Source organism: Oculina patagonica, chromosome 1, assembly GCF_052425735.1.
Source record: "Oculina patagonica isolate OP01 chromosome 1, crgOcupat, whole genome shotgun sequence".
In the NCBI taxonomy this organism is placed as follows: Eukaryota; Metazoa; Cnidaria; class Anthozoa; order Scleractinia; family Oculinidae; genus Oculina; species Oculina patagonica.
In genome coordinates this window covers 44969767-44990385 of record NC_135758.1, presented here as the reverse complement: position 1 = coordinate 44990385, position 20619 = coordinate 44969767, and the positions used below count along the sequence as shown (strand labels likewise).

General features: G+C 39.7%; 3 protein-coding genes across 4 annotated transcripts in view; 2 read left to right on the top strand and 1 right to left on the bottom strand.

Annotated features, from left to right (window-relative positions):
• Positions 1-20619, bottom strand: part of LOC144633552 (mitochondrial antiviral-signaling protein-like) — an 85880-nt gene that overhangs the window by 14511 nt on the left and 50750 nt on the right. The window lies entirely within an intron of this gene.
• LOC144650933 (interferon-induced helicase C domain-containing protein 1-like) lies at positions 182-3188 on the top strand. The gene is made up of 4 exons (XM_078510761.1): positions 182-556; positions 1026-1170; positions 1374-1574; positions 2300-3188. Exons 1-4 carry the CDS (start codon positions 381-383, stop codon positions 2603-2605), a joined length of 828 nt encoding a protein of 275 aa, XP_078366887.1. The 5' UTR covers positions 182-380; the 3' UTR covers positions 2606-3188.
• Positions 4949-20619, top strand: part of LOC144633505 (ATP-dependent RNA helicase DHX58-like) — a 38203-nt gene continuing 22532 nt past the window's right edge. The window contains exons 1-13 of one of the 2 annotated variants that reach the window (XM_078492359.1): positions 4955-5800; positions 7578-7805; positions 8940-9621; positions 10414-10473; positions 11189-11245; positions 11434-11616; positions 11972-12348; positions 12907-13125; positions 13577-14186; positions 14963-15143; positions 16261-16405; positions 16609-16809; positions 17632-18500. In XM_078492359.1, coding sequence (XP_078348485.1) covers positions 5144-5800; positions 7578-7805; positions 8940-9621; positions 10414-10473; positions 11189-11245; positions 11434-11616; positions 11972-12348; positions 12907-13125; positions 13577-14186; positions 14963-15143; positions 16261-16405; positions 16609-16809; positions 17632-17937 — 3906 coding nt within the window. In that variant the 5' untranslated portion in view covers positions 4955-5143 and the 3' untranslated portion in view covers positions 17938-18500. Of the gene's footprint in view, positions 5801-7577; positions 7806-8939; positions 9622-10413; positions 10474-11188; positions 11246-11433; positions 11617-11971; positions 12349-12906; positions 13126-13576; positions 14187-14962; positions 15144-16260; positions 16406-16608; positions 16810-17631; positions 18501-20619 lie in introns of those variants that run through there. The other variant, XM_078492365.1, reaches the window with a different exon arrangement.

Here is a 20619-nt window from a genome sequence, read left to right as displayed (position 1 = left end):
AGCAAGCAAGCTTCATGTTCATCCATGTTAAGCAATGATAGTTAACTAGAATGTTTTCTTCTGAAGTCTGCGATATATTTTGTTATAAGGCTATCCCAAAGACGCTCGAAGTTGCTCGAAATTTCTCAACTTACCGTTTGAAGGGCAATAGTTGTGATTTACCTGAAAAACAATCTTATCGCATCGAGGTCAAAAGATGAATAAATCATTTCTTTTTTTTATTCCGGTAAACCCCGGAGCCAAGTTAGAATTTTAATATATAGAAATTGGCCTATTATTATGTTATTTCCTTTCCTTAGAAGCGAAAATGTTAAATAAAGGTTGTTAACGAGAGACTAGTTAAAAACGAATCGCTTTCTTCTTCTTTAAATCCAGTTGGCATGACCCAGCGTGAACAGGAACGAGTCATCAAGAGATTCCACACTGGAGAGAAGAACCTTTTACTCGCAACAAGTGTCGCCGAAGAAGGTTTAGACATCAGGGACTGTAACTATGTCATCCGTTATGATATGATGGGCAATGAGATTTCCACTGTGCAGTCACGTGGCCGTGTCAGGTAAACTGCATAGGCCATTTCCGAGTTTATCTTTGCCTCTGTTTCAAAACGAGTCTACGTGCGAGACCATTCAAATGAAAATGAGCTTGATTTGCTTGAAAATGAACCTGTTCGTGTAACTCATTTTCATATGAATGGTTACGCACGTAGACTCGTTTTGAAACCGAGGCAACGCGTAACTCGGAAATGGCCTATTTCACTGACAAGAATCTGTTTCACCAATGTGTCGATATGTATTTCCCCCAATCTCTGCTGCAGATAACTGTTTTCAAGGAGCACTATCATGGGTATATATTTTCGAACAGTCATAAGATTAAAGGCGTATATTCAGAAAAAAAAACGAAGTCCGCAACCAAGTCTTAGACACCTCATTATACGAGGAGTTCAATTTCGATGCTGAGTTTCTTTTGCAGTAGGGAGAGCTTTTTTGCAAGTCCTAATCCTTTTGACTGCTCACTTAATCCACTAGGGCAGACGAGGGGAAGTACAGTGTGTTAGTGGCTCAAGATTCAGGAGCGTTAAAGAGGGAATACACCAGCTGGTTTCGAGAAACCCTCATGATTGAAGCTTTAAGTATTGTGCAGAAGATGGATCCACAAACCTTTACGCAAAAGGTAAGTGGGCCAGTTACGAAACACGTCGCACGCTTATTTCTATCCCAGCGAGATTAACGTCTGAGATGGAGTAACCTAAGTACCTGTATTTGAGAGCAATGTTTGTGGTTTGGAACAGTCTCTTAGAATGTGACGTGCCTTCTGTTAAGGTATTGCTTCTCCAAAAATAATGAAATTTGTTCTTTACTATTCTCTGAATGTAGGTTAAGGAAATACAAAGTAAGAACTTTCAAGATCGATACTTCAAGAAACACGTGATTGCTACCCTCAAGTCAGTGCATCTGCCTGGTGACGTCACCTTCCGTTGCCGCAAGTGCAACGAAGAGGCTTGTCAAGCGCATGACATCCGAACGATCAAAGGAAGTCACCACGTGGTGATCAACAGTGACTTCAAGGATTCCAAGGTAAAGCAGTTTCCTACGTTACAGTTTGTTCGTTTGATATCCGCAGAGTCTGGTAGGAGGTGCAAATGAAGCCATAAGTTTTTGCCGAAACTAACAAAAGGCTTCGATTACTTTAAAAATCCCTAAGGATATAGCGTATCAATCTCATAAAAGACGTTGGCTAAACTTTGCACTAACAGGACTCGCCCAACAAATATCGACGAAAATTTAGCGATCTCAAAAACACCAAAATTGGCCGAATTCAACCAATACTTTACTTCAACCGTTACTTTATTCGTAGTACCCACTATTCGTACAAGTGCATTAGGATTCGCAGGCTCCTGTCTAAATGTAACTTTAACCCAAAGGCGCCTCAACACAAGTTTTGTTTTTTTTTTATTATTATTATTATTCGTTTTTTCACATTCTCATAACTAATCCGCACAGATTTGTCTCAGAATTAGTTTGACTGTTTGGAGGTACGTTAAGACACTGATTCCACTGGAATTGGAATGGTGTGCAAAAGTAAAAACTTCCAAGGCTACAACGTGTTAGTCTCTTTTAGGCTTAACAACGCAATTTCTTTAATTGGTTGTACACTGCGAAGTTCATTTCATTCGTTTGTTAATTTCTTGAATCAATATTCATCATTTTACAGCCTGTAAGCACGTGTATCGTTCTTGCCACTTCTGTACGAACGTTTAGACGGTTTATTTTTAAATTTTAAAATTCCTGATTTTACTTAGGTTGACATAAAAAAGCATCCCAATCCTAAGACAATTGACGACATCGTTATGAACAAGAAGATCTATTGCAAAAAGTGTCATGAGGACTGGGGGGTGACAGCTCTCATCACTGGGGTGGAGTGGATGTGCATCAAGATTTGCAGCTTTGTTCTGGAATTTCCAGGCCCGAATCCTCAAAGGAGGATGTTTAAGAAGTGGAAAGACCTTCCCTTTGGAATACAAGAGGCGACTATTGAGGAGCTTCTGCAACAAGCCAAAAATGGAGCACCAGATGATTTCGACTTTGATTTTACCTTTGACCCTTGATCAAACATTTTGACCAAATGTCTTGATTTGTGATAAAGTTCATTTAAATTTGCTAAAATAGATTTTGATTTGCATTGTGGGGAAATGTTACCTGAAGTTAACACAGTAAGCAGCCGTATAAATGAAAGAGATTTTTCGAGCGTTAGTTTTGCAGATAACAGAAACTTCAGATACTTCTATTGAAAAGCAGGATAATTTAGACCTCTAAGTGGTATTTATCTTATTGTGTAATGGTCACTGCCATCACTCAGATAGAAGCAAGACATATGAAAGGCCCATCATAAGCCAAGATTACATGAGCCATTTCGTTATCCTTGAAGCAAGAGAAGATGTTAAAATCGCAGTTTTATCGATCAGCGAACTGGGCGATTGTGGGCCTCTTTTCTCATTTCTGATTGATGTAGGTTTTACTTAAAGGTTTCAAGATTTGCTGATTTCTTAGAAGTGGATTATCTTTTTTTCCTTTAGAAATTAGTCCCCGACTGATAAAATAATAATAGAAAAAAAATACATGTGGTCTTAGTAATGTTTGATGTTACCCAGGAATAATGGTGTTATCAAACTAATAAAGAATCGAATGGTATATCTGTTTTTGTCATTTGTCTGTCATTTCCATTCTTTCTACTTTGCACAAGAGACGCAGCCAGAGACTTGAAAAGTTTGACTGGAACAATTTCATATCACTGCCGTAGCTCTTCAGACATCCCTTTTTTGTCTTTGATTGGTTTCAGACACTTACAACAACTTCTGAGAGCTATGCTGTGTTAATTTCGAGTCTTTAGGAGCGTAATAAGCCGCGTGATAGACAAATCCCAGCAGCTCGAACACAATACCAACCGGAATGAGTTCCCGTGATGGGTACGTAGTTAAGCTACCAAATGCAGTACTCGCATCCCCCTCCAGAACCATTCAGTAAATTTCGTACGACGCCTAACAGGGTTAGGTAAAGATGATGGTTATAGATGATCTGCATATTGCACACGACGTAATGTAAACTAGGTGAAGTTGCTCAATACTGAATCTGGGTAGTACATCTCATCATCTCATCTTTTCAAGCCAGTAGGCGGATAAAGCCGCAGCGTTTTCAATCCAACACTCTGTGTTCCGCGCCGCCACTTGAGCAACCTTCCAGCTCTCCCCCAATCTCATTCTCGACAGACCTTCTCCAAGTGACTTAATGTCCAGGTAGTGGAGGAACACCATTTCTATACAATGCCTGGTTATTTAACTCTTAAAAAGAGGCAACGTGTATCTTTAACATTTTCATAACAATAAACCAAGTCCTACGGAGGAACAAGACACTGGGGTTTCCTTGCGTTGCCTTAGAATTGCCTTGCGGAACAAATATTCAATTACTCGTTACTTCATAATTATTGTTTTTTGTCTGGAAAATTACACGATTAAGGCCCGTGGCTAAGAATAAAATTAATAATCCGATTGTAACCAATCAGAGCCCGTCAGTTTTACTGTAAACAAAGCGGTAGTCTATAAGTTAATTCCGCTAATAGAAAAGCAGGAAATTTCGCGCGCTTTCTTCTTCGACCAATCCGCAGATTATTGGAATTGTTAGACGTATACTGTCGTGACGCGGCTTCCACTTTCCTGCGCAGTGAAAATGTTCCTGTTCCTTGACTGGAAGTGGCTTCAAAATGTTCCCACTTTAAAAAGAGGAAATACAGAATTTCTTAGTCTCAACAGGACATTTATAGGACAAAAAGAATACACAAGTTGATACGACATGACGAAGTTTGTATCGTTTATTTGCTAAATCGCCTTACTGTAAAACACGAATTTGGCAACGGTGAGCCTTTAACCATTCGACTTTCCCCTAGAATAGAGAGCTCCGAGTACTGGCCAGACATTTTGACGTCTTACAGAAGAACGATAGAAGAAAACAACCGCATTTCTAATGGCGGGCCAAGATGTTTTTTTTATGTGAGAGAAACGGCAAACACGAACAGGCAGCCTAGGACAGAAACCAAACGCAAGGAGTTCATATAATTTACATTAAGGCACAGATTCGCTTGCAATGATTGATTAGCTGCTCTATAAATCTTTGAAACTTGAAGAAGGTTTTGAACTGTCGTACTTTATTAAGGGTCAGTTTTGTTTGCAGAATACTATGGTTATTCCATACTGGCGAAATTTTTACTGAAAAATAATTTTATTTGTTTACACTTGTCGTATACCAAATAATATTAATTTCGCGTAGAATATTCGCTAGAAATCGATAGCAAACCATTGAATCACGATGAACTAATAAAAAAAATTATCGATAAATACAGCCGAACTGTAACTGCGTTTAGAAAAAATATGCTCTCAAAGCGCGGAATAGAATACGTTTTATTGACATTTTATTAAATCAGATTTTGATTTGAAAAGAATAGTTTAAATTGTATATGGGTTACATGTCAAGATTCGTCTGGGGTCAGCAAGGCTAATTATTCAAAAGCGAGTTTCAATTTGTTATGGCGTCGTTTTAGGTTTGGCTTTTGTAAGAAGTTTCTTCCATTCTACAAAGCAATCACATAACCAAAAATGTTCGCCAATTTTACACCACGAATTCAACAAATCAAGCTCACAAGAGAGCAGCTAGAAGCATCAGTGAATCGTCTTATTGAGACTAGGAATGATCTTCGCCGTTTTCTCGACGATGAATGTGCTACCGCAAGAGAATGGCAAGACTTCGAGACGGTATCCGAGCGAGTCGACCAGTTGAACGTCTCCGCACTTCAGCTAACCGAGCGAGCAAACAGCAAATTACAGATCGCTTTTATTGGCTCAGTTGGTGCTGGAAAATCGACCTTGATAAACGCTTTGCTCGGAGAAGACATTTTGCCAGTCACTCGAGCGGAAACCACATTTTGTAGCGTGGCGGTGACTGGGTCCTCTGGCAATCAGTGGACAGCAGTTGAAAGAAGCACTGGAAGAGCCCTTGAGATTACCGAGTTCAGACAACTTCTACACGTTCTTAAAGCCAGAGAACAGAGAGAAAGACTCGGTATTACTCCTTCTAGTATTATCGATGTGAAATGGCCTTCGGCACGATGCAAGGCTCTGGTGGAAAGCGTTGTCTTGTATGATACCCCGGGAATAGGCGAACGGAAAGCGACAGATGATGTAGTTATTGAACTCTGCAAGTTTGTGGACGTGATTGTGGCCGTAATGGATATTCACAGTCCTACTCTAAGAACCGTAAGTAATCATTTAGAAAAGAAAAGTCAGTGGTAAAATGAGATAATTAATTCCAATAGGTTGTGCTTTTCGAAGTGAAAATAATCATGTTAATTACACATTCATGCATGCTGTTATCAGTTGGCATTGGCGAAGCAAAGCTAGACATACTGTTTAACCTGGTAATACTGTAGTTCCAATAGTAAGCGAGGCACCAACTCTCGGCAGCTTGTTGTTGTTTTAGTTTTTGATGCCATCTTCGATTGTTGCATTTGAATGTGATTGAATCTCACTTCCGCCATGATAATTTTGTCTTCTGAACAATAACATTCTCTAAGGGATGATTCGCACTTGGGGACAAGTTTGGTAACATTTGGTAGATTTATTTCATCATAAGTGTGTCAATTAGCGTAAAGCACAAGTGCGGAATCAACGAGGGAATAAAAATCGCACAAAGCATTTTCCATGCTGTTATGTGTTTATTTTGATGGGTATTGAGACTTTTGAAAAGTAAAACATCCAGCTTCTACGAAATATAAATTACCATTACAACATTTTTTTTTTAATTTTAAAATCACATCTTTAATTGACCAATAGATCACAATTAGTACACTAGTTACATTTATAAATGTTATGAAGCAAACTTTACTACTATCTGGCATCGTGTTCCGTATAATTCTTGATTTGTTTGTAAATGAAAAAAAAATACTCCATCACTAAAGCGACGTGTCGTTTTGTTTTCCCTGCATTGTTGCTTTTAAACAACACAGTTTCTCGACTGACACAAAAAACTTGTCTCTGCCATGTTTTCAGTTCGGCGAGAATGGAAATCACCATGCGATTTTTGTTCACTGCGCCCGTCGTTCGCGTTTTCGATTGGACGAACGACGATTTTTCACTAGTGAATTTTCGTGGTTTACGGTTTCTATGGGCTAATGGATTTTACCACGGTATCGTTAGTACGCAATCGTGTTTTACTGAGTAAATCTTAGTTCTTGTAAAATAAAATAAGGTTGTTGATTGGTCGTTGTGTTTTTCACTGAGAATTTAGCGTGGCGTCAAGAAGCGAGTTTTACAGCAAGCAATGATCTACGTCAAACTTATCTTAACAATTTAATCGGTAAATACAAACAGAAGCAGACTGTTAACGAAAATTTATATTAATGTTAACTCTTCATAAGTCAGTCACAACCAAAAGAATACAAATATAAGCAGAAAAGTTATAAAACTGAAATCAAAACTCGATCTAATTCTGGTTAGATTAATCATGCTTTGGACAATTAAGCCCAGACGTTTTATGTAGTTCATGCCACACTTGGATCTTACTTGGTAAACTGCTATAACCATAAGGTCTGTTAAATCAAGGGCGTGTTCCCCGTCTAGTTCCCATACTTCGGTAGAACGGGAAATTGAGGTCTTACTAGTCCTCTCTCTGTGTCTAATTTCGTTTTCTCAGATCACCACTTTTCCTCTATTTCTCCACCATCTGAAAGTACCCTAACAAGTTAGTTAAATGATATCCAGATGGATTTTACAGCGTTGACAGGCGTGTAAGACACTAAGTTGAAAAACTTTTAATTGGCTTCTCAAGTTTTAGATCCTTCGTCGAAGCAGTCATGATCACTTGCTCAGACGAAGGGCTTAAATTCGTCAGGTCAATTTAAGTTTTGGACTTTTTAAAGGCCGCCTTCTGACTTCATTTATTTCGTGTTGATTATAAACCAAGTGGTTGCATGCTATATTTGATACTGTGCGTTTCGTTTATGTGCCTATTAAAAGTCGTGTATCATCAAACCAGGTTGTGGATTTTGTCAAGGCCGTTAACTGTAGATACACACTGGGAGTGTTCACCAAGTGGGACATGTTCCAAGGAAACAATTTTTCCGAAGAGTATGGCGATACCACGGTAGACGACGTCAAGGATCGATGTGGAGTAGAATTCATGAGCGCCGTCTCGGACAGAGGAAAATTATATTTTATTGACTCGCAGACTCAAATGGAAGCAAGGAATCACCCTTCTGACCAGGTGAGGTTCCAGTAAGAATTTATTGCCTTGAACTATTGAAATGGCGACCACAAAGGATACATGTAGAAGTAGGTTAGTGATTTCATGTCGCATGCATTCAATTCGTTTAGACAAAAGGTCATCCTTGGCCTCGCTAGCTCAATACTTGCACTACTGTCAGGACCATAGTGCATTTTCCCGTTTGTCCATTAGAAACCCAAACCCGGCTTATAAGTCCCCTGTGAATCATTATTATCAAGTCTCCATGTACCAGAAGGCGCATAAGGTCGTCACATTTTCTGCCAAACACTCCCTGTCCCTTGCCCCCGCTTTAGCTACTTCGCAACTCTTCCACCCAGCCTTGTTTCTTTCTTTCTCGACAGTCCTTCTCCAAGTAGTCTTCGGTCTTCCTCTCGCCCTTCGACCATCTGGTGTCCGCCCTATTGCTATAAAACGGTCATTCACGCCCTCTCTCCGAAGTATATGTCCTAACCAGTTCCACCTTTTTCGTGGTATCTCACAGCTTATGTCATTGACTTCTTCCATCTCAACTACTCTCTTGTTTATCATTCTTTGCTGCCATCTAATCCTCAGTAGTCGTCTCAGGCACTCAGCTGGCTTTGGAAACTGCTCAGTTTCGTTCATCAACCTTTGTTATCTTCCATGTTTCAGCAGGACCGGTCGAACTAAAGTCTTGAATGGGTATATCTTGGTTCTCCTTCCTATTCCTCTGGCTGCCCACACTTTTCTTAGTCTCTAGAATGCACCATGGCCTTCTACCTCTCCTAGGTATTCAAACTCCTCGCCGTCTTCAACTTCTTCACCATTCAACATGATGCTCTCCTTATTACTTGCAAACTCAGTCTTTAGTGTCTTGCACTTTCTCGCATTATGTTTGAGGCCAACTCTCGCTGCTTCCTCTGCCAATCTCCCAGTCTTCTCATGCAAGTCATTAAACTTGGATGACCGTAGTGCAATGTCATCTGCGAAATTAGGTCTTGTCGGCCGAGAATATAGACCCGAAACTCCTTTCACAACTGTATACGCCTGTCTTGTAAGCGGCATTTTACTGACGATATGTGTTACATCGTGACATCCCATATACTAATTGAATATATGTGTGCACTTCTCTCATTCTGTTATTCATTATCATAGAATGAAGCCTCATCAACTACTTCTGAGACGACAGAGACCGAAGGTTTTCAAGGCTTTAAAGAATTTGAACGCGACTTGGTTGAAGCTGCTAAAGGAGCTTTGAAATTTGACACGTTGAAGTACGATCTGGAAGAGTTCATAGCAGAAGCAAAGGCCTTGTCAGGAAACCTCAGCAGAATCATGGAAAACCGAAAGCAGCAGAAAATACAGAGGCTATCTAAACGGATGAACAAAGTCATGGACGCTGAAAACAGCATAAACTCGCACCTTTCTGAAATATCAAACACTCTTCTCGACGTAATAAGGCGGCTTCAGCGAGACCAGCAGCTGTCAACATTCAAGACACAAATAGAGCAGGACATGAGAAATGGTGTTTCTCCGGAAAACGCTCTAAACCGATGTCGGGACGGTCTTAACCAGAGACTTCAAGTAATGGTCGAAAAGGACCGAGCTCTCAAGAACCAGTTAGATGCCATCTGGAACTGTTTGTCTCAAGTAGCAGACGTGCCTGCTAGACTGTCTCTTCAAGTTTCGCAGCCTACATGGAAAAGTGAAGATTTTCAGATCGACGAGAGTTTCGATTATCAAGGAAATGATTTACGCGCCTGCTTGGTGAATCCAAGTTTAGCCAGAATGCTGTGCTATGGCTTATTAGGAGCATCGGTACTAGGCCTGAACGCAGGTACGTGCTACTTCAGTTACTACAATTGTTTTTTATATATAGCATTTTTAACATAGTAGACACAATAGTATTTTTAGGTAGTGCATTTAAACATTTTAGATTTTAGATTATATATTTTTACATTCTTATAGATTCTATTTTAGTTTTCTTTTATCTGTTATTTTAGTGGAACATCTGTAAACTAGCTATTCTAAGCTAAGCATGTTTCCCACTTTAAATAAAGTATTGTATTGTATTGTACAATTTATTACAAAGGGATACGTTATTGTCAAGTCATACTACCACTTACGGGCAATTCCTTTTAGAAAACGGTTGAGTAAGCCAGTTCTCTAAGACTGTACTCCCACCAAAGCGCTAATCGTGCCTGAAGACCGCTTTAACCAAATCCAAAAGAAACTTGCAGCTACATGTGGCAATAAAAAATGGTAAAACGTCTTTAATAAGTTTAATACCGATCTAGCAAATAAAAGGATTTCTCAACTTGTAACAGAAATACATCTACGGGAAGAGTTGGTATCTTTTTTTTAACTGATAGGAGTTAATAAACAATAGAATACTTGTTAACTGCCAAAATAAGCTGAAAGGACTAAGATCATGGTAAATCCTCATGATAACATTGGATCAGAAAAGTTCAGGTTTTAGAACTTTTACCTTTTTTGACTTCTTTTTCTTCGTCTTTTTTTCTTCTTCTTCTTGGACTTCTTCTTTTTTTTTCTTATTTAAAATTCTAATATCCTTTTGCGAATTTTAAGTCAACCATTTAATCATTTTTGTATTTTCATGCACCAACAGAGATTGAGTCTGAGCAAGAAGTCGCTGACAGTTTACGCAGCACTTTATCAAGTGACCAAGGTAACACACTTTATTTTTAGATACATGATTAAGTCCGATATGAAAACGAATCAAATGTGACAAATGTATATGAACCAACGGTGATAGAGATCTTCACAGTTAAAACCAGAAACTTTTTAATCACAGTTGCAAGGAAACCCTAGCTTAAAAGAGTAATTGGGCTTGAACGAGATCTCCAAGAACAATCATGGGAAAGAAAGTGTCCCTCGGTTTTATTTCTTCTATTTAATTAATGGCGGAGCTCGCAGCGGACCGAAGGGCCGCAGAGCGGAGCCCCATGCCCATAGAAAATTAACAGAACCCACGTTTTTGGTTTTTCATGGTCATCATGGCTAGCGGCAAGGCTCGCGGGCGCGTGCGACGACGACGGCGACGACGAAGTTGCCCTAACATGGCGGCCATACTCCAGAAATCGGTTTAAGGTTATGGTTAACGCCAGCTTACATCTTTGATATTGGACATCCATGTCATGGTCAATTGACAGCTGTCAAAACAAGGTATCCGCTGACCAGTATTTCAAGACCATATCGCGGGCTCACATATAGAACTCATCGAGGTCGAATGATTTTTTGAAACTTACCGCTAACCAAATAATGGTTTACATTGGATCGCGGGTTCAAGTGCTTTTTTTTTCTATTATTGGTCAGTAAATTGGGAGCTCCGCTTTTAGGCTTGGCTAAATCTATTTAATAATACTTGCCTTCTATTTTTTTAGAAGGCAGTACTGGTGACGATGGATCGGTACCTGAATTGGAAATAGACATCCCTCCAGGTAAGTAGTCATTTATTCCATTTATTTATTAACCTACAAAAAGTTAGGATTGAAAGTTAATCTGTTAAGCTGGTTTACGACACTTCTTTAGGGCGATTAAAATCATGCTTATCTTAGGTAAATATTCCTTCATCGTAAATCATAATTTGTTAAAAATTTTAAGATGTCTCTTCATTTTTTTCTTGCAGTGTTCTTGGGAAGCAATGCCAATTCTTTTGGCAGATGTGAGTTGGAGCTCAGAGAGTATCAGAAGGAATTGGCAACTCCGGCGATCGAAGGCAAAAATACCATCATCTGTGCGCCCACCAACAGTGGAAAGACTTACGTGGCGATAGACATTGCCAAACAACACCTAGATGCTGGAAATGGTTGTAAGTTACTTTTTTATGGTGGCCAACGTTTGTAGATCGCTTAAACACGCTGTATTTCCAAATGCTTTACTACGCATATGGCACATGCTGTTTATACCAAGTATATCTATTGGACCCTGGTAGACAACGTTGCATGACGTTGCAAACCTTCAATTTTCTCATTCGTTTTGTTTGTTTCAAACTGCACGTCAAGTGAAGGGCGGAGTTCCCATGTCATGTCACACCATGTTATGTCATTTCATGTCACGTTACGTCGTGACAAGTTCCCATTTCACGTCATGCCATGTTAACTTCATACTCGTTCTCGGTACCAGTTATCGATTTTCAACAGATTGTATCCTATTTAATTATACAGCAGCAGACGATGACAATACAAAAGAACGAAGAGTGGTCTTCATCGTGAGCACGGTAAATCTTGTTCTTCAGCAGAAGGAGCGATTCGAAGCTTTCCTGGGAGACAAGTACTCTGTAGGTGACATTTCTGGTGCAAACGCGACGGAAATCCCTCTGAAGTGTCTCCTACAAAGCCACAAAGTCGTTGTTATGACTGCGCAGATACTTGTCAACGCTTTGAACAGTAAAAACAAACAGGAAAGAGTACAACTGAGCGAGATCAGTCTCCTGTTGTTTGACAAGTGCCACCACGCAGACAAGGAACATTCTTACAACCGGATCATGGATCGGTATCTTGCTCTGAAAAAGCAGGCTGGAAAGCAACACAGCTTACCACAGGTATAATTTAACATTATTTTTAGATAGGTATTTTTATTTCATAAAATGGTTCGCCAACCATATGCAAATATGAAACCACCTCAACTAAGGTTAAACTCTGTGTAATAAACGCGAGCAAGAGCACAACCACACAAGGAGGACGTTCACTGAACTATAATTAAGCCGTAAAACTCGCCTAGACGCTATAACATGAACGAATTAGCAACGTTATCTCGCTGACTCTCGCACGTGGTCTATCTAATAACGCTTCATGTAAAACGCATCGTCCTGTCCGGTATTATAATCCCTTACATCTGCTGGCCAATTAATCAAATGAAGTCTTGCCAGGGTTTATGGAAGTCATGTTCTACACCAGATTTAAACCCATAGCAACATCGTTCAGGACACGCCTAAACGTTATCTTCGTGGCCTGTCTCGTGCACTTGACGTTTTGATAATACAATTTGAACAATGCTTCTAGTGGTGGTTTCCACAGTCCCGATCTTAGCTACAATGACTTTAATTAGTATCGTAACCTTGTTTGCTATGATAACTTTTTACTTTGTTTTTTGTGTTTAGATTGTTGGCTTTACTGCGTGTCTCGGCACAGGAAAAGCCAAGAGTGTGGAGAAAGCACAAGAGCACATACTTCTTGTTTCTGCTAATTTGGATGCAGAGGTTATTTCAACAGTAAAGAAAAATGAGTCCGAGCTCAAAAAGTACGCAAACGTTCCTGACAGAAAAGTAGTCAACGTTTCCAAGAGTGACAAAGATCCATTTGAGAAGATTATTTCGCAGGTAAATCGCAACATTTCTCTTTCGAACGGCAACCACATCTCGATAAAAAACGTAGAATTTTTAAAAAACAAAAATCTGTCTTTATCGTGATTGAATAAACTAAAAAATTAACCAAAACGCTATGACAATGCCGGAGGCGCGGTAGCCTAATGGCTACCGTGACGCACTCCGGATCAAACGTCTGGATTCGAGCCCTGCCCGGAGTCATTGCGTTGTGTTTTGGGGCAATAAAATTAACTACCACGGTGCCTCTCTTCACCCAGGTGTATAAATGGGTACCGGCGTATTCAAGGCCGGGGAAAAACCTTGCAATAGACAAGCATCCCATCCAAGGGGAAGTAGAAATACTCCTAGTCACTTAACGCTCCGAACAGTATGGGCCACATGGCCCGTACGCAGACTTTATTTGCTTTTACGCTATGGCAATGAGATTTATCTGTATTTTTTTAAGGTTATGAATAAACTAGAAGCCTTTATTAAAGGAGCTAAAGGAAAATCCTTCAAGGCCGGGCCTCCGGACAAAGCTGGTCAGCAGTATCGCCAATGGGTAGAAGAGCTCTACAAAGACTCTATTGCGGATGCGGATCGGTTCCTTGTGACGTATACCGAACATCTCCGTGAATACCACGTGGCACTAACTATCAACGCAAGCACGACAATGAAAAATGCCAAGAAACGTCTACAAGATTATTTCAAATCCATGGATCAAGCAAAGTTCCTAGAGACCGACAAGAAGTTGACGAACCTCTTTGGGCGTGCAATGGAGACGTTGGATAAATACGTGGAAGAACATGGCGAACCAAAAAATCCTTTACTGATGCAGCTCAAAGAAATGCTGATGAGTGAAGGCGTGGAAAAGGCTGACAACGCCAGTAATTCAGCAGACACGATGCAAGAAAATGAAAAGAATCACGACCAAAAAGAGTGGAAAGGTCCTAAGGGTATCTTATTCACAAGAACTCGAAAATCTACAGAAGCGTTGCTGGACTGGATCAAGGACACCAAGGAGCTGAATGCTATTCTTAGGCCTGAGAAACTTGTTGGCAGTGGAGATTGCAACAGTAAGTAAGATTCATCTTTATCCATGTTAAGTAATGATAGAGTGTTTTCTTCCAGGAAAGAATTGTCAACTGAAATCTGCGATAGATTTTGTTATAATCTAGGACCAGTAGTAATATCATGGGCTCTGATGTAAGGCTGTCCCAAAGATGCTCGAAATTTCTAAAAAAAAAAGTTGCTAAATGGTAATTTCCCTTTGAACGTAAGATTTGTAAGCATTTTCATGCAATTTTACTGCAACGGAAGTATGTAAATGCAGTTTTAAGTTTAAGTTGTACACGACCCCATAAGTGACATCGCTTTAACCTTTTCGTGTATATCGAAGAAGCGCCTTTTGTCAGGGAAACAGGAAGATCGGCAAGTGGGAAATGTTATATTAAAATTGTTGCATTGCATTGCATTACAGCAATAAAACATCGAACCTTTTTAACTGCTCAGTCATCTCCAGAGTAAATGGTTAGGTGTATGGGCGTTGTTTAGCCTGGAAATGACGGTAAATAGGCCCATTTCAATATATTAAAATTCTACCCTGACTCGGCGAGATGTGGCAATTGTTGCAATTTACCTGCCAGACAATCTTTTCGCATCGAGGTTGAGAGATAAATAAATCATTTCTTTTGCTTTGCTCTTGCAAGTCCCGGAGCCAAGTTAGAATTTTAGTAAATCGAAATTAGCCTGTTATTATGTTTTATGTCTTTGGAAGCGAAAAATGTTAAATAAAACGTCGTTGGAAGGAGGCTGATGGAAAGCTAATCGCCTTCTCCTTCTTTAAATCCAGTTGGCATGACCCAGCGTGAGCAGGAACGAGTCATCAAGAGATTCCAAACTGGAGAGAAGAACCTTCTACTCGCAACAAGTGTCGCCGAAGAAGGTTTAGACATCAGGGACTGTAACTATGTCATCCGTTACAATATGATGGGCAACGAGATTTCCACAGTGCAGTCACGTGGCCGTGTCAGGTATGCATCAATAGCCCAATTTCGATATTTTAAAATTCGGCCTAAAACAATAGACATCACTACGAGGCTCCGGGGAATAAACCCCACAAACTCTATAGTTTAGTCCCCGGAGCCTCGTCCCGAGGTCTATTGTTTTAGGCTGAATTTTAATATATCGAAATTGGGCTATTTCACTGTCAAGAATCCGTTTCACCAATGTGTCGATATGGGTTTCCTCTAATCCCTGCAGAAAGGGGTACTGTTATGGGTATAATTTCAAACAGTTATAAGCCAAAAAGCATATTAAGGCCAATGAAAACCTACACGAATAATGCTCTAGTTTTGTTAGAAACTACTTTACTAGGGAACGAAAACTGTTCAAGGGGTATTATTATCCACAAGCTTTTATGTCGAATTGAAGAAGGCGGGCAGACTTTTTCAAACTCTACTCTTGTGACTCGCAAAAAACACATCAATTTGCTCTCCGTTTAAGGTCGTTTAACAATTCAATATCTCGTCTTGGTGTTCTAGTTGTATTTTGTGTAACAGCGAAAGTACAAATCCTAGCCTACCCTCAAATACATATAATTTCTTTTCCCAACGACCGGCGTAGTTCTCCTAATAAAACCTTAACCGTATATCCATGGCAGCTAACGATACAAGCCGAAAACATTTCAGAAGGGACCATCTAAACGTCCAGCTGGTACAATAGACATGGCTGAAGAACTCAGTTGTATTCACACCTTCAGGTGGAAATGAAGGGATTATCTTAAAGTCAGTTCTTGTGTTACCGATATCAAAAGTTCACCCTCCGCCTCCCTTTTTCCCAACAAGAAAATGTCTCCCAGCAGCACAACGAGCACATCTTTTCCAGCCTGCCATAATTCCAGTTTGTTTAGTGTGATCGCTCGGCTAGTCATGAAAAGAAATGCTGTTGGTGACTGACGCTTTATCAAACCTCAGCAAACGTCAGCTCCACAGTCATCTTCAGACAATAAAGAAAAAGATGTTTGCAGCCACTTCTTACACATTGAGCCTCCATATACGAGTAGTTCAAATTCGATGCTGAGTTTCTTTTGCAGTAGGCAGAGCTTTTTTGCAAGCCCTAATCCTTTTGACTGCTCACTTAATCCACTAGGGCAGACAAGGGAAAATACAGCGTGTTAGTGGCTCAAGATTCAGGAGCGTTAAAGAGGGAATACACCAGCTGGTTTCGAGAAACTCTCATGATTGAAGCTCTAAGTATCGTGCAGAAGATGGATCCGCAGACCTTTACGCAAAAGGTAAGTGGCCAGTTACAAAACACATCGCGTGCTTTTTTATATCCCAGCGAGATTAACGTCTGAGATGGAGTAACCTAAGTACTTGTATTTGAGAGCGATGTTTGTGGTTTGGAATAGTCTCTTAGTGCGTGACGTGCCTTCTGTTAAGGTATTGCTTCTCCAAAAATAATGAAATTTGTTCTTTACTATTCTCTTTAATGTAGGTTAAGGAAATACAAAGTAAGAACTTTCAAGATCGGTACTTCAAGAAACACGTGATTGCTACCCTCAAGTCAGTGCATCTGCCTGGTGACGTCACTTTCCATTGCCGCAAGTGTAACGTAGAAGCTTGCCAAGCGCATGACATCCGAACGATCAAAGGAAGTCACCACGTGGTCATTAACAGTGACTTCAAGGATTCCAAGGTAAAGAAAATTTCCTACGTTACAGTATTTTTGTTTGATATCCCACATTTTGATAGGATAAAACTTATACCTTTCTATCCAGAGGAGCGGCATTTAATTAAAAACTGAAATTTACAAGGTGGTGCAAATGAAGCCATGAGTTTATTCCAAAATACACGAGTAACTTACAAAAGGCTTCGATTATTTAAAAAAGAACCTAAGAATATAGCGTATCAAATCTGATAAAAGACGTTGGCTAAACCTAGCACCAACAGGACTCGCCCAAAAAATATCGACGAAACTTTCCGATCTTTTTCTTTTGGCAGATCGTTTTATTTCTTTGACATTACAGCAACATACAGTATAACAATACAAAAAAAACATTACTTACAATTTACGATCTCAAAAGCACCAAAATTGGCCGAATTCAACCCAATAAAAACCTTAGCACCTACCCGGTCGTCACTTTATTCTTAGTACACACTATTTGTTCATGTCGCAGGATCCTGTCGAAATGTAATTTTAGCCCCAAACAACAAAGGCGCGTTAACACAAATATTGCTTTTTTTAGTTTGACTGTTTTGGGGTGCGTAAAGAGACTGATTCCACTAAATGAATTGGAATCGTGTGCAAATGAAAAAAAAACTACAACGTTTTGGCCTTTTTTTGCTGGCTTAACAACGCGATTTTCTTAAATTGGTTGTACACTGCGAAGATCATTTCATTCATTCGTTCATTTCTTGAATCAATATTCATCATTTCAAGCACGTGTATCGTTCTTGCCAGTTCTGTACGAAAGTTTAGACGGTTTATTTTTAAATTTTAAAATTCCATTTTACTTAGGTTGACATAAAAAAGCATCCCAATCCTAAGACAATTGACGACATCGTTATGAACAAGAAGATCTATTGCAAAAAGTGTTATGAGGACTGGGGGGTGACAGCTCTCATCACTGGAGTGGAGTGGATGTGCATCAAGATTTGCAGCTTTGTTCTGGAATTCCCAGGCCAGAATCCTCAAAGGAGGATGTTTAAGAAGTGGAAAGACCTTCCCTTTGGAATACAAGAGGCGACTATTGAGGAGCTTCTGCAACAAGCCAAAAATGGAGCACCAGATGATTTCGACTTTGATTTTACCTTTGACCCTTGATCAAACATTTTGACCAAACGTCTTAATTTGTGGTAAAGTTCATTTAAATTTGCTGAAATAGATTGAAAACTAGTTGTTTGAGATGATTTTGAACTGTGTCGCGGAGCAATGTTAGTTGAAGTTAAAACAGTAGACAGCCGTACAAAGAAAGACTGATTTTTCGAGTGTTAGTTTTTTACAGAAACTTCAGTTGATAATCAGGTCAATAGTGACCTTTAGTAGTATTTATCTTCTTGTTTTATTGACAATGCAATCTGTTAGAAGAGCGTAATATGAAGAGCCCATCATAAGCCAAGATCAGAACATGCTTACTTTAACAACTGGCGATTGTGAGCCTCTTATCGTATTTAAGATTGATGAAAGTCTAGCTAAAAGGTTTCAGAATTTGCTGGTCAGTTTCTTAGATGAGGAGTACCTTTATTTGCTTTAGTCGCCGACTGTTTGAATATATTCGAGATTAAATGACAATTGAAAACATGCATGTAGTTGTAGCCGCCTTGAAATGTTTGTTGTTACCCAGGAATGATGGTGTAATCAAACTAATAAATTATCAAATGGTAAAACTGTCCTTGTCATTCGTCTGCCATTTCCATTCTTTGAGACGTGTTAAGTTCGACTGGAACAATTCCATTCTTATGACGTAGCTCTACAGATATCCCTTTAGAGTTTTAATTGGTCACAGATATTTACAACAACTTCTGAGAGTTATGTCGTGTGAATTTCAAGTCAACGAGCGCGATGACGACGCTTAACAGGGTTAGGTAGAGCTTAACAAATAGATTCCATTTTGCCGTGCGTCTGTTCAGTTATAGATCACAGATGACGTCAAAATGTGGTATGAACAAAAGAAGCGGCCCACGAGCCGAAGGCGAGTTGGTCACTGATGTTCATACCACATTTTGACGTCTTCTGCGATCTATAACTGAACAGACCCACGGCAAAATGGAATCTATTTGTTTTATATAATAACACAAGACTTCAGCACACTTCAGTGTGAGCAATGCCGCCGTACCGATGAGCTAAGTTGTTTTGATTTCACTATTAAGTTTTCGTTAACACAAAGCACTGTTAATCCGATTGATTAAACAGAAAAATGGTCAATTGAAAGTCAATGAAAAAACTAACCTTTATTCCGATTTGGAAAGTTGTTCAAATCTGTAAGCCGAAGCGTTCAACCGCAATTCGTTTGTTTCCCGTGACGTCGTCCAACTGTACAACATCGGTCAAACTTTCATACAGATTTCACTTCACTTTCACTGGCTTCTTCAAGCTTGTTTCGCCCAGTTAAATGCTTCGAAAGGTGAACGATGCTTGGCGTATTGTTTCTCACTGAAGATTTGTAATTAAGCTGAACTTTTTTGCTTTGTTGTGGCCCCGCAAGTTTGAAAAACTTTGCCGACAACTCTGATTTGGACTATGAACTCTGATCACGCGCGCGAGTCACATCACCGCGTGACGTCAACTATGTGTCTGTACTCTAATAGATCATAAGTAAGAACCAATCAAAATGCGCGTAGAATTCAGGTTATTATATAATGATGGTTAGATAATGTATATGTTGCACGCGACGCAATGTAAACTTGGTGAAAACAAAGTTGCTCAATACTGAATCCGGGTAGACATCTCATCATTCCATCTCCTCGCGCCATTGGGCCCGACAGTTTTACTGTAATAACCGGCACGCATACATGCATGCACAGGCGATGACGCTTTACAATGATCCCAGAAATTGCATTTTTCTTATTCATTTTAATTTTTATTTGCCTTGACTACAAAACGAACCTCCAATAAATTACAAACCTACAGTATGATAAGATAAATACATTAAATCATTATGAACTTCGTCATTTAGCAACAGAAAGGCCCAGGATTGATTTCCACACCTAGTCGATACTGAAGATTGTGTGACATTTCCGTATTGAAATGGTCTGAACTCTGAAATGTAATGAAGTCAACACCGCTTACTAGAATCATTACATGCATTTATGCAACTTATCAAACAAAACATTTTAGATCAGCTAAATCAGCAATAGGGTAGAAGTTCTTTCTGAACTCTGGCTTCTCGTACAAATAGGAATACGGATACCGTCACTGTGTTATTTTTAATGCCTTGAGATAAATACCCGAATAAATATTATCAAAAGCAGTAAAAGGAAGATGGCGAGTCGCGAAGGGAAAAGTTAAATATTATCGACAACAATGCACGTCAAAGCAAACAATGATTTAAGATAGCTCACCTTTGCAATCTAATCAAGATACTGCTGCCATCGGTCTCCCTTTTGGAAAGGTTTCAAAAGTTATGACACTAACCGGCCTTCACTCGTCAAATTCAACATCAGTCAACTTAGTCTGCCATCACGTATGCCGACTTCGAATCCACGTACAACGGTAAAAAAGTTCTTTAAGCGAGCTCACAATTATCCAGTACATCATTCTCCCCTGACCCCAAAACTCCGTTTAACTGTACGTTAGAAATCAAACGCGTTTTGCCGATGGATGCTCTTAAAGTTGATTCATACTCATTGACAATCAAAGATGGCGTACCGAAACTGAGTAAACAACAAAGTGCCTAGTTCCCAGTGCTACTCGGTTGGAGTAATCTTTCACTCCTCACACGGCCGTCCACCGGGCCATAGCATATAGGCGTCACCGCCTAAAAAAAACTGTATTCTGTAAGTGAAT